Consider the following 14,698-nt stretch of genomic DNA (forward strand, 5'->3'; position numbering starts at 1 on the left):
CAGAAACAAACATCATTAAAGTTGTTTTATATTTCTATAACCATCATCAGAGCATCCATCTTTCTTTGGCAAATGGTTCAATCTAATGTTAGGTTTATTATTTATACATGATGTGCATTGTTACTCTGTTAGTCAGATTAGAGAGCAGCAGGACTTCCTTCACATGGTGGATGTCACTGTGTGTACGGAGGTCATCTAATCAGGACAGCCTTCGGGTCTTTAGGAATACACAGGATATGGGAACATCTAGGAGCCGGTCTGATAGGAGAGCTGTAACCCTGAGACAGTTTCTGATACGGACAGCTAAGCATCCACATGATGCAACACATAGACTCATGAGCTATAAGAAGGAGAAGATGACCTTGTTCGAGGCTCAATCTTTGCCGAGCCCACAGCTGTGGAAGCTCCAAGCATTTTTCTGTGTCCTATAACGACCTGATCTGGAATAAACTGTTACTTTTTACTCCTGTTTTATATGTTTTACCCAGTTTGAGGTAAGAGCAGTAAATAACTTGCTCCCAGGAAAAGGACCGTGAGGAAGCCCCCCTGAGGCGCAATGGCTTTTTAGGGGACATAACTTCCTCATTTTAAAACTATGAACTCTGCTTCTGTCGTCATAGTGACAGGTCACCATAGCAGCCATAAAGCAGACCACTGTCTCATCTATGTCATGTATCTCTGTGCTAATGAACTTTATGGAGATGACCACCAGCAGCCAAGAGTTAAAATGTTGTTTTTTTTCCAGCTCAGGAGAAAAGATGCTTCAGTTTGGGAATAAATGAAAGATTGTCAATGAATCTTCAGTAGAAGCTCAATGTGCTGAAAATAAAACTTCTGAAACCTGCAGTGGAAAATCCTCCATCAAACAGAAACGATGAATCAAACTAAGAATTTCTCTGATCCAGAAACTTTGCTGCTTTTAATGAACCAGATGTTTACTCATCTGAATAATAACGCTCCTTCATAATTAATGCAGATTAAACTTTATCTGCTCATGCAGGCAAACAGACTGTTATCAGCTGGAGGCAGACCTGTGGCCCCCGGATCTCCATCGCCCCCCTCTGGACACCTTTAGTCACTGCAGTTTGCACAATTCTTTCAGGAACTTCAAATAAATCCTTTTCTTTTTGCTATAAAGTTTATAAAAATGAACAAAAAGAAAATTGGTTGAATTGAACATTTAGAGGCTAATCTTAGTGAAAGGAGGAAGGAGCAGGTTGGTTCCTGGTTCTTCTTCAAATCAGGTCTGCTGACGTTCAAACTTTACCAAGTGGCTTCGAAAGAACTTTAGTTTCATTAACAGGAACTGTTCTGTGACAGGATGTCAATAAAGGTTCTCTTTGGTTTCATTTTAAACTAAATTAGGCCAAAACCTACTTAATTACATTCAATATGGCATCATTTCCATAAAGTAAAGATGCCCCTCCCCTCAGCCGTCCTGGACAAACTGAAGATAATAAAACCGATTTAAACCTCCCTCCTGAAAAGCATGACTGTTTAAAGTATCAGAAGCATTATGAATTAAATGATATATTTTTATACAGTAAATGTTTTAATGTTCTTCCTAAATGACGGTTTTCATGCTTACTCTACATTTAAACATCGTTAAAAAGAGAAACTGAGGCAATATTTCCTTTTATTTGATCGTTTTATTGACAATGAGGACAGATGGGAGCATGCAGTCACACAAAACAAGTTAAAATATCCAGAAGCTAAAATAAAGTCAGTGGAGCAAAGAAGGGAAAGAAGTTCAGTTTATGGAGGCAAACGGTTGGCTGCAGAGCGCCATTTATTAGCATACCGTAACAGAAAAAGCTTTAACTGAACTCTGGTTATAGAAAGCATGCATCATAATGGAAACAAAAAGTATTAGAAATGAATACAATCAACACTGCAGACATGGTGAATAAAGCAGAAATCACTTCTTAGTGTCTTGATCCTTCAGCCTCCATCACTGGGCTCACGATTGTGATGGAGGCAATAAAAAACGGTCCTCTTTAAAACCCTACAATCACAGAAAGCTTAAAAATAACGGGCTTAAAAAAGACGACATCCTTCTCATCTTCAGCTCGGCTACTTGGTCTGAAGACTCCCAACATCCTACTTCATTTGGTTCTCAAAAAAAAAAAAAAAAGAAAAACTCCAAAAACATTCAGCTGAAACTACAAAATCTAGAAAAATATCACTCTGAAGGCTGGCAGCAGAGGGGCGGGGCTTAGCGGCGGCGGCTGGCCGGGTCACATGATGGAGCAGCCCGTCTGGGCGGCGGCCTGTGGAGAAGCACACAGAAAACCATAAAAACCAACTTTCCTGAACGCACCGCCGGGCGCCAGTGTCTACAGCTTTGGATGATGTTGGTGAACAGAAGAGAAAAGATGTTTCACTGCTGAACCTGAGCTCAGCTCAGACGGTTCTGGTTCTGGTTCTGGTCTAGGAATGAACTAGGGCTGCAACTATTTAATTTAATTTTTTCGATTAATCGATTAATCTGACAAAAAATATTTTTTATATTAACCTCTTTATTCCAAAATAAACCTTTTAGACAGAACAAACAAGCACACAAGTACAGGTTGCTCATTAACTGTACTGGTGCAATATGAAAAATAAATGTTTGTGTTAAAACTACGCAAACTTACATGAGAAATGTAGCTGTACATCCACAAAATATAGGCTACTTTGTTTCATAAAGCGCAAAAAAAGACATTTTTGCTTTTAAAAGCCCCTAAGGGGTTCAAACAATAGGCCCCCCCATTTCAACAAATGAGTTTTTTTTAGACTAGAAGAGTTCTGCCTTTTAAGACAGGAAAGTATAGCAGTTAAAGTTGCTACTTGAGAAAATACTGAACCATAGAGATAAAAATAGCCCTGTGATTCAAATTATAAATTGTATTTGGAATAAAAATGAGAGAACTAGGGGTGCTAAAAAACACATCCTCCAAAGACAGATATTTACATGGGAATGTGGCAGATAATTAATTGACATATTACTGATCTTGCTGGATTTTATTCTGCTTTACTTCCATAAATTGCAGGATCTTCTTTACTTTATCTTTGCCAGAAGATTTAAACTTTAAAAGCCTTGCCCTCATAATTTGCAAGTTAATTTATTTATAAAGTAAATATAAACGCTGCTTAAGCTAATTCAAATGAAATTAAAAGTAAAATAAGGAGCCAACCTTATCCCTGTCTGTAACCTACTAACACGGTAAGGAAAGCATCAGATGAGCTACCTGAGAAACTAACGTTACGTTTCCCCACTTTAAAACCAAACAAACATGGCCGCTCACCCTGCTGATCAGCTCTCTTCACTGCCATCGAAGGCTCCAACGTGTTTCCTTTTCAGGTGCTGCGTCATAACAGCGGTGGTTCCGTGCCATGTTCATTTGTTTTGACAAAAGTTGGATGTTACAACTTTTTTTACTTTACAAAGCGCAGGCTATTTTAATTATTGTGATCAATTTGCGCCTTCAATCCCGGCGCATGCACGCTTCATTTGCAGTCTGGATGCTGAGGGTAAACATCCTGCGGCTCTGACTGCAGCGCTGAGAGGGACTCCTGCGGGAGAACGGGGTTGGGATGGGGGAGGCGCCCAACGGCAGCAGCTGCCGACGGTGGCGGATGACGCATTAATCGCGCGACACAACTAATCGATGATGAAATTCGTTGCCAACGCTTTTAAAAGTCGATTTTATCGATTTGTTGTTGCAGCCCCAGAATGAACCATCATGGTCTCATCCATGGCTACCACCACTGTTACTGCTTATTTTCTGCCATGTTTAAACAATTCTGGGAACTGATCGGGCAGAGGTCGAACGGCTCGGGCAGCGGTCCGGGGGAACTGATCGGGCAGAGGTCGAACGGCTCGGGCAGAGGTCGAGGGGGAACGGATCGGGCAGAGGTCGAGGGTGAACGGATCGGGCAGAGGTCGAGGGGGAACGGATCGGGCAGAGGTCGAGGGGGAACGGATCGGGCAGAGGTCGAGGGGGAACGGATCGGGCAGAGGTCCGGGCAGGCAGCAGTCGGGGGAACGGATCGGGGGAACGGATCGGGCAGCGGGTCGGGGGAACGGATCGGGCAGAGGTCGGGGGAACGGACCGGGCAGAGGTCGGGGGAACGGACCGGGCAGAGGTCGGGGGAACGGACCGGGCAGAGGTCGGGGGAACGGACCGGGCAGAGGTCGGGGGAACCGATCGGGGATCCTCCTTGTGGGACGAGTCTCCGCCCCAGTGAGGAGCGGTGGGTGTAGCTCAGTGTTCTGACCAGTGGAGGTCATGTCGGTGTCAGGCTGCCGTCTTCAGACTGACCTTTGATCTTCGCGTTTATAGATCATTTCTAGATGTGCGTTACTGGTTCTTCCTGCTAAACATTCATTTCTACGTCAGACAAACGTTTGAGTTCAAACTTTGGGAACAGGTGGGACCCAAAGATCTTCCAACCAAAGTGAATCCTGACCTGCTGCTGGACGTCCTTCTCCACGGCCTCCACTCCATAGTCATCCTCATCCTGATCTTCCTCTGCGATCTGGTATCTGGTGGTTCTCTTTGCCACTTCCTGTTAAAACAAAAGGTCATTTTAAATCCTGAATCCATGGAAGCCGAGCGAACAGCCAATCAGAAAGCGTCACCTCTCCCTGGGGGCTGATCAGCAGCACGCTGACATCTTCTCCAGACCCCCAGGAGGTCTGGTTTTTCCACAGCAGGTCTGTGGGAGGCCTGGAGCTCACTCCTGCATCCGACGCCCAGATCTGCACACAGAAAGCCGCCTCAGTCCTGCTCTGGGTCTGCAGACGGAGCGGCGGCGCCGGCACGCCCTTACCGTCACCTTGTGGCCGGCCTTCAGGACGTATTTGGGGGTAAACCTGTAGGTGGCGCTCAGGTTTCCCACCTTCTTCACCATCTCGTAGCCCACCATGGCCTGGTCCTGGAGAACAGAGAACCTGACTGTGGTACCAGCGAGTCCGGACCAGAACCAGAGCAGCGTTCACGGAGCTCACCTCATCGCCGCTGTTATGGAGACGCACGAACTTCCCGTCGGTGTCGACCTCGTCGATGCAGACGGGTCCGGTGGCCGAAGCGGAGTGAGAGACGGACACGGAGCTGCTGGCCTCCTGCTCCTCCACCTCCATGCGCTTCCTCTTCCCCCGCGCCGTCTGAACGCTGCGGCTGCTGGACGAGGCTCTGGACACGGTGACCCGGGACGCAGGGCTGGGAGACAGCTTTAGCCTGGAGCACAGAGACACGGCTTTAGAGGCGGCGGCGGCGGCGTGGGACCTGCCGGCTCCTCAGGCTGCTCCTCCTCCACCTTTCTTCTTCTCCCTCCAGCAGCTTGCGGTAGGCGTTGATCTCCATGTCCAGCGCCAGCTTGACGTCCAGCAGCTGCTCGTACTCGTTCAGCTGCTGCTGCATCTTGGACTGGATCTCCGCCACCTGCCGGTCCTTCTCTGCTAGCTGCCGCCGGCTGTTGTCCTTCTCCTGAGCTAAAGCCGCCTCCAGCTCCGCTATGCGCTCCCTCCAGCCGCGCGTCTGAGGACACAGGAAGGAAGGAAGGAAGGAAGGAAGGAAGGAAGGTCAGCGCTTTGAGGAGTAGAAGAAGAAGAAGAACAGGTCGGAGCTCCGATAAGAGGCATCAGGGATCCGGTCCGACTGAAAACCATGTTCCCGATCCGGAACCGGCTTCCAGAGGACCGACCGACCGCAGAACTCCATCTAGACCAGTCCAGAGGACTAACCCATTGGACCGGGCCTCCAGCGGGTCCCGGGCCTCCAGCTGCTTCCTCACGGAGGAGCCTTCAAAGCTGTGAGGTTGAGCTCAGAACCAGAACCAGGAGGAGATCCTCTGGTTCTGGTTGATCTGAGGAGAGCAGCTGGACCCGTCACTGACCCGGCAGCGGTCCGGTCTAAGGAAAGGAGAGACGTTCAGACCTCCTTCTGCAGCGCCGCCAGCTGGGCGCTCAGGCTCTCCATCCTCAGGGCGGCCTCTCTGAGCTCCTCCCGCGCTGCGTCGCCCGACGCTCCGTTCATCTCCGATAAACGCTGCAGGTCCTCCAGCTGGAGAAAGAAAACAGTTTCAGTCGACCGAACTTCAACTCTTCAACCTAAAGAGGAAGCGAGACGTTCACCAACTTCCTGACAAACAGGAAGTTGGTGAAACATTTGACTTTGTTGCAGTTTGACTGCAGGGCAGCCATGAAGCCGAGCAGGTTGGTCCACATTCTGAGGAACCAGACAGGATCTACTCCTGCTCATCAGGTTCCTTCATCAGCAAAGACCAGCTTATTCTGACCGGACCTCTGTGGGGGGGCTCAGTGGGGGCTATTAAAATCTGCAGCTTAGATCAGAGGTCTTCAACGTTTTCCAGGCCAAGGACCCCAAACAGATTGTGAGATGGAGTGCGGACCCCCTAATTATATATGTGGTATGAAATAGTGTTCTATCAAACTGGTCCTATAGTCACTCTATTACAGATGGAGTAATGTAACTAAAGTAATCCCTCCCTGGGATTATTAAAGTATTTCTGCTTCCTGGTTGATGGGACAGGTGTAGTGAATGAAACAGTACTTGAAAGAGCTCCTGTGTGTCACTGAATGCATCTTCTGCCTCCATTTATCTGTTTACTGCAGTCTGTTGGATTCATGTTAATGTGGATTTAAAGACATTTTAAATAGTGGAAAAAATTGCAAGAGGGAATATATATATATATTTAAAAAAAAAGCGTAAATAACCAAAACTTTGGTGACCCCCATGAAGTACCTCTGTGGACCCCCTAGGGGTCACGGACCCCCTGTTGAAGACCTCTGGCTTAGATTCATTTCAGAGTTTGAGAAACAGACATTTAGGAAACGTAGCTTTGATCAAACACTAACTCCTGTTAGATCAGGTTTATAACGATAAAGGCCTTAATTTGGACCTTTATCACCCAACTTCATTTATTTACTTTGATTCATTATCAGAAACCAAAGCGATGATCAAACTCAGACCAGTACTCCCAGCATAATCCCAGCCTTCACCCACCTTGGCCCTGTAGGTGCTCTCCATGTTGTCCTTGTAGATGTGGACCTGCTCCTGGTTCTGGGCCCTCATGTCCGCCAGCGCCCGGCTCAGTTTACATTCGTACTCCTCCTTCCTCCCAGAGTCCACCTCCACCAGGCGGCTCTCGTAGCGATGCCGCGCCTCCTTCACCTCCTGCAGATCACAGCAGAAGGTCCTGATGCTGAGCTCGGTCTCCATGGTTACAGAGCCGCCGCCTCCTGGCTGAGCAGCACGGTCTGCACCTGGGAAACACACCCACACCCACCCCGCTGCCTGGCCCAGGAGCACGTCAGCATGACTCCCAGGGAAGCTGGAATGGAACCCACACACGGACCGCCATTAAAACGTCAGTCTGCAACTTTTCCCCGTGACGATGACGAGACGATGACGCACCAATTTTATTCTTCAGAAAATAAAAATATGACGAGAATATAAAATGATCTTCATCAACAAGAAGAAACTTACAAGCTGCGGAAGAATGGACGTTAAGAAACGCAATGGTTTAGAATTCATTTTTAATGGTTTCTCCATCCGTCCCGCACGGCGCCCGTCCCGCACGGCGCCCGTCCCGCACGGCGCCCGTCCCGCAGCGCCTCACGCCGCTCAGTCAGCAGCATCACAGGGCTGATACTGGTCACTAGGTAACCGTAGCTAGCTTAACTTCGCAGTCACGGCGTGCGGCTCGGATAGCGGTGTACAGGAGGAGCCATTTTGTTTACAACGCGAAGGAGATCAAACCATCATGATAATGACTGATCATGCAGACACACCAGAGGATGGGGGAGGAAGGGAAGTCTGTTGTAGAGATGCTATATATAGAAATACCCATCTATATAGAAATACCCATCTATGTAGAAATACCCATCTATGTAGAAATACCCATCTATGTAGAAATACCCATCTATGTAGAAATACCCATCTATGTAGAAATACCCATCTATGTAGAAATACCCATCTATATAGAAATACCCATCTATGTAGAAATACCCATCTATATAGAAATACCCATCTATATAGAAATACCCATCTATATAGAAATACCCATCTATATAGAAATACCCATCTATGTAGAAATACCCATCTATATAGAAATATCCATCTATATAGAAATATCCATCTATGTAGAAATACCCATCTATATAGAAATATCTATCTATATAGAAATACCCATCTATATAGAAATATCCATCTATATAGAAATATCCATCTATGTAGAAATACCCATCTATATAGAAATACCCATCTATGTAGAAATATCCATCTATATAGAAATACCCATCTATATAGAAATACCCATCTATATAGAAATATCCATCTATATAGAAATATCCATCTATGTAGAAATACCCATCTATATAGAAATATCTATCTATATAGAAATACCCATCTATATAGAAATATCCATCTATGTAGAAATACCCATCTATATAGAAATATCTATCTATATAGAAATACCCATCTATATAGAAATACCCATCTATATAGAAATACCCATCTATATAGAAATACCCATCTATATAGAAATACCCATCTATATAGAAATACCCATCTATATAGAAATACCCATCTATATAGAAATATCCATCTATATAGAAATATCCATCTATGTAGAAATACCCATCTATGTAGAAATACCCATCTATATAGAAATACCCATCTATGTAGAAATATCCATCTATATAGAAATATCCATCTATGTAGAAATACCCATCTATATAGAAATACCCATCTATGTAGAAATATCCATCTATATAGAAATACCCATCTATATAGAAATACCCATCTATATAGAAATATCTATCTATATAGAAATACCCATCTATATAGAAATATCCATCTATATAGAAATATCCATCTATGTAGAAATACCCATCTATATAGAAATACCCATCTATATAGAAATACCCATCTATATAGAAATACCCATCTATATAGAAATATCTATCTATATAGAAATACCCATCTATATAGAAATACCCATCTATATAGAAATACCCATCTATATAGAAATACCCATCTATATAGAAATACCCATCTATATAGAAATACCCATCTATGTAGAAATACCCATCTATATAGAAATACCCATCTATGTAGAAATACCCATCTATGTAGAAATATCCATCTATGTAGAAATACCCATCTATGTAGAAATACCCATCTATGTAGAAATACCCATCTATGTAGAAATATCTATCTATATAGAAATACCCATCTATATAGAAATACCCATCTATGTAGAAATACCCATCTATATAGAAATACCCATCTATGTAGAAATACCCATCTATATAGAAATACCCATCTATGTAGAAATACCCATCTATGTAGAAATATCCATCTATGTAGAAATACCCATCTATGTAGAAATATCCATCTATGTAGAAATACCCATCTATGTAGAAATACCCATCTATGTAGAAATACCCATCTATGTAGAAATATCTATCTATATAGAAATACCCATCTATATAGAAATACCCATCTATGTAGAAATATCCATCTATGTAGAAATACCCATCTATGTAGAAATACCCATCTATGTAGAAATACCCATCTATGTAGAAATATCTATCTATATAGAAATACCCATCTATATAGAAATATCTATCTATATAGAAATACCCATCTATATAGAAATACCCATCTATATAGAAATACCCATCTATATAGAAATACCCATCTATATAGAAATATCTATCTATATAGAAATACCCATCTATATAGAAATATCCATCTATATAGAAATATCTATCTATATAGAAATACCCATCTATATAGAAATATCTATCTATATAGAAATACCCATCTATATAGAAATATCCATCTATATAGAAATACCCATCTATATAGAAATACCCATCTATATAGAAATACCCATCTATATAGAAATATCTATCTATATAGAAATACCCATCTATATAGAAATATCTATCTATATAGAAATACCCATCTATATAGAAATACCCATCTATATAGAAATATCTATCTATATAGAAATACCCATCTATATAGAAATACCCATCTATATAGAAATAGCCATCTATATAGAAATACCCATCTATATAGAAATAGCCATCTATATAGAAATACCCATCTATATAGAAATATCCATCTATATAGAAATACCCATCTATATAGAAATATCCATCTATATAGAAATACCCATCTATATAGAAATATCCATCTATATAGAAATACCCATCTATATAGAAATACCCATCTATATAGAAATATCCATCTATATAGAAATACCCATCTATATAGAAATATCCATCTATATAGAAATACCCATCTATATAGAAATATCCATCTATATCTGAGCAACAGCCTGTTAATCAGAGCCTCCAGCTGTGATAGTCTCTCACTGAGCTGTTTTTTACCACTTTAATGTTCAACACTACATCCACGTGTTTAAGTCACCTTAAATCTCTTTCCTCTGGATCCATTCTAGAAATCTGGATGCTCTATTTCTACGTCAGGTTCTCCTCCATGCAGCTCCTCCTGTTTTGCCTCCTTAGTCTGTCTATTGAGTCGATGTGAATTTGTCCACTGAGATCAATAAAGCCTCTTTATCTTCTTATCTGATATTGAGTCACGTTTAAATGCTGCAGTTTAGGTCGTGTTTCAGTCGCATTGTTTTTATTTCTAATGTCAGAAACTAGAAGCTGCTTTCAAACGACGTATCAAACATCTAGGCTAACAGTTCTCACTGATCTGCTCCTCTATCGGGCAAAAGGAGAGGATTAGTTCAAACCATGGCGGCCATGCAGATCTAAGACTCATGTGACGTCTAGATGTGAGAATCTAGGTCCAATGCTTCTACGTTAGCCAGGAATATGCTCGGCCCCCTCTGACAGAAAGGTGCTGCTAAATGCTACACTTTGGCCATCCTGATGTTTCCGCAGCCCCTCCCTCCAGGTTTAAAGATGGCGGCGGGGTTCCACCCCTGCCCACCAAAGCCGCCTCACCTCCTCATGCACGCTCCTCCTGAACTCCATCTCCTCAGTCAGACTCTGGCAGCGGTTCTCCAGGTCGATGCGCGTCAGCATCTCATCGGCCAGCTGCTTCTTGGTCTGAGCTAGAGCCGTCTCCATCTGGGGGGGGGGGACAACGGGGAGGAGGTTATGGCGCTGTGGGCTGAGGAGGAGAGGAGGACTCCTCTCTTCAGTACCTCCTGGAGCTGCTCCTGCAGCTCAGTCAGGCTGCTCTCCAGGCCTCTCTTCTCAGACAGCGCCGTCGTCAGCGTGGCGTCTCTGCTGTTCAGCTGGGCCTCCAGCTCCTTCAGTCTGGCCATGGCGGCGCCCGCCTCCGTTTCCTTTTTCACGTAGCTGCAGGAGACAGATGGAGAGCAGGAGCGCGGTGAGACCAGGAGCCATGAGGAGCGGGCCGGTTCTGATCCTCCTCCATGAGGCCCTGAGGGGAGGATCACCTCCCCTCCCCTCTGAGAGGAACCAGAACGGCCTGTTTAAAGATCTAACAGAACCGGACCCTAAGCTCCACCCCTTTCTGATCATCATCATCACACAAAAGTTTTCTGTTTTTTTTACAAAGTTTGTTGATTTTTGATTCTGCTGTGAAAGGATCTGAAGAACAAACAGAAACCAGGAAGCTGACGAGCTGGAACCCAGAGCAGTGTCCTGTCCATCGGCTGCTTCTTCTGGGTTCTGTTTGTTTGTTTTTTTTTTTTTTTTGGGGGGGGGGGGGGGGGCGTTCAGTCTTGGGGGGGTCAGTTCTCCAGAGTGTGGAGCTGGTTTGGATGCTTGTGGTCAGGAGGGTAAAGCAGCAGAGCAACATGTCAGTGAGGCTGCAGCGCGGTCGGTCAGCTGAAGGATCCAAAGCTGTTTCCCTTCTGGCTGAAAAATGGCCGCCTGCTGCTGATCAGTGGTGCTGCAGGTGGAACGCTGCTGATGAACATGAGGAACCAGTCCATGCATTTGTTGCTATCGGTCTCCGCCAAGTGACGTCAATTGTTTACCTCGGGCGCGGTACACTGTGCCTTTTACACCTAAAATGGCGTCTTAGCAACAAATGTCACGTGACTGGCGGAGACCGATTTTCCTAAATCCACCCCTGTTTTCAGGCTTATGTTAACTGTAATGACTTATCTTGGACAGGCTGCTATGTAAACAGGCCTTTAGTCCTTCGTTTAGCTATGCTGCGGTTGTTTACACTACGCCTTTTCCACCTAAAACGGCGTCTTAGCAACAAAAGTCACGTGACTGGCGGAGACCGATTGGAATTCTTTACTATCAGGAAACAGAAATAATTAGTTTGAATGCAGAATCACTGATAGATGCTGTTAGTGCGCCCTCTGCTGCACTGACAGTGGAAGCACATGCTCCAGTCAAAGTGCCTTGCTCAGAGGCAGACATGCAGCTGAACCCTTTCTATCCGTGCTCCCATAGATGGACGGATGGATCGGTTTCCCCCCCCCTCCCCAACTATGGTTGCCTAGCAACCCTGAAGCATAGATCTATGAGGCCCATGGAGCCTGATCCTCTGATCCTGACCAGGTTTTCTATGAGGCTCCATGAAACAAGTGAAACTATAAAAAACATGATAGAGATGAAGAGTGACAGTCAGAGAGGACACGCCTCCTTTCTGCTGGGAGAAGGAAAACCTCCTGGAACATAGTGAGGAGTCTGTCAGACCAGCATACCTGCAGTCAACACGCAGCGCAGGGCGTCAGATTAGCGTTTATCCCTTTAGTTTTATACTAAACAGAAACGCCCGTGTTTCCCTTTAGTCATGTACAAAAAAAACATGTTAAGGTCAGCTCGCCATACGCTTCAAAAACACGAGAAGGTGATGAAAGAAATCGCTTGTTTTGAAAATGACCCCCCCCCCCCCCCGAGGAGAAATGAGGATGGACGGGGCGTGCTGCTCTGACGGAACACTGGCCTAGTGCTCAGGGCATGGAATCCTGAGGTTGTGAGCTCGAGCCCCACTCCCAAAGACTGCCACTCAATTCCTGGCCACCCACTGCTCCCCAAGGGGAGGGGTTAAAGAGAGGGAATTCCTCAAATGTGACATCAATAAAGTTCAAATATTATCATTATTGATAAAAAATAAAGTTAATAAATGAAATATTTCTGTCTTATTTGCGACTCTAGATGGTCTAAATCAGAGATGATCTGATCTCATGTTCTACCTGATATCTGTCCCATATTTCTACAGGTCCTTCTTAAAACATTAGCATATAATGATAAATGTCTCTAAACGAGCTAAAATCATCTGAATCAATAAATTAATTCTAAACACCTGCAGACGTTTCCTGAGGTCTTTAATCTCCCACCCTGGTTCATCACTCAGACCAATCATGGGTCAGACTGCCAACCTTCCTGCTGTCCAGAGAATAATCACTTCCTCCTGTCAGTCTGTTCTAACCACACCTCCCCAAGAGGAAACCTTTTAATTTCACCCCATTTATTCTGTAAATAATATTCTTCCAGGAATTATTTATCATCGGACTATTAACCCATCGTTGGCCAAAATAATTAACGATCAATGATCAGTAGAATGCTGCTTAACTGCAGCCCTAGAATCTGATGTTAGAGACGCTCAGCAGCTCCTTAAAGCACCACCTGCTCCTCCTGAACCCATCCTGCTGAACTACAGCATCACCCTGATCCACGCCGCCATCGCTGCTCCTTTCCTACAATACCCACAATTCTCTGCTTCAGGAACAAGTTTAAAGCAGAAACAATCTGCTGCTTTATGAGGAGCAGACATTCAGTTCTGCTCACTGAGCCATCAGGCAATCGGCACAGCTCCAGCATTAAAGGGCCGGAGCTCCGCTGGAGCAGGAGGAGGAGGAGCAGGAGCAGGAGGAGCAGGAGGAGGAGGAGCAGGACGAGCAGGAGGAGGAGGAGCAGACATTCAGTTCTGCTCACTGAGCCATCAGGCAACCGTTCCAGCTCTAGCATTAAAGGGCCGGAGCGCCGCTGGAGCAGGAGGAGGAGCAGGAGGAGCAGGAGGAGCAGGAGGAGGAGGAGGAGGAGCAGGAGGAGCAGGAGGAGGAGGAGCAGGAGGAGGAGGAGCAGACATTCAGTTCTGCTCACTGAGCCATCAGGCAACCGGCACAGCTCCAGCATTAAAGGGCCGGAGCTCCGCTGGAGCAGGAGGAGGAGGAGCAGGAGGAGCAGGAGGAGGAGGAGCAGACATTCAGTTCTGCTCACTGAGCCATCAGGCAACCGGCACAGCTCCAGCATTAAAGGGCCGGAGCTCCGCTGGAGCAGGAGGAGGAGGAGCAGGAGGAGCAGGAGGAGGAGGAGCAGGACGAGCAGGAGGAGGAGGAGCAGACATTCAGTTCTGCTCACTGAGCCATCAGGCAACCGGCACAGCTCCAGCATTAAAGGGCCGGAGCGCCGCTGGAGCAGGAGGAGGAGCAGGAGGAGCAGGAGGAGGAGGAGGAGCAGACATTCAGTTCTGCTCACTGAGCCATCAGGCAATCGGCACAGCTCCAGCATTAAAGGGCCGGAGCTCCGCTGGAGCAGGAGGAGGAGGAGGAGGAGCAGGAGGAGGAGGAGCAGGACGAGCAGGAGGAGGAGGAGCAGGACGAGCAGGAGGAGGAGGAGCAGACATTCAGTTCTGCTCACTGAGCCATCAGGCAACCGGCACAGCTCCAGCATTAAAGGGCCGGAGCGCCGCTGGAGCAAAAGGGGGGG

At 45.5% G+C, this 14,698-nt stretch overlaps 1 protein-coding gene across 1 annotated transcript; it reads right to left on the reverse strand.

Moving 5' to 3' along the window:
* Positions 1–1,629: 1,629 nt before the first annotated feature.
* lmnb1 (lamin B1) lies at positions 1,630–11,676 on the reverse strand. Its single transcript, XM_038270863.1, has 11 exons — positions 11,646–11,676; positions 11,203–11,492; positions 11,000–11,125; positions 7,011–7,181; positions 5,922–6,047; positions 5,302–5,522; positions 4,994–5,222; positions 4,816–4,920; positions 4,625–4,744; positions 4,453–4,551; positions 1,630–2,270 (listed from the first exon to the last, which is right to left on the reverse strand). The coding sequence occupies exons 1-11, from the start codon at positions 11,674–11,676 to the stop codon at positions 2,238–2,240; spliced, it is 1,551 nt and encodes a 516-aa protein (XP_038126791.1). The 3' UTR covers positions 1,630–2,237.
* Positions 11,677–14,698: the final 3,022 nt, after the last annotated feature.

This window comes from Cyprinodon tularosa, unplaced genomic scaffold (assembly GCF_016077235.1).
Source record: "Cyprinodon tularosa strain WSP-4 unplaced genomic scaffold, ASM1607723v1 ctg780, whole genome shotgun sequence".
In the NCBI taxonomy this organism is placed as follows: domain Eukaryota; kingdom Metazoa; phylum Chordata; class Actinopteri; order Cyprinodontiformes; family Cyprinodontidae; genus Cyprinodon; species Cyprinodon tularosa.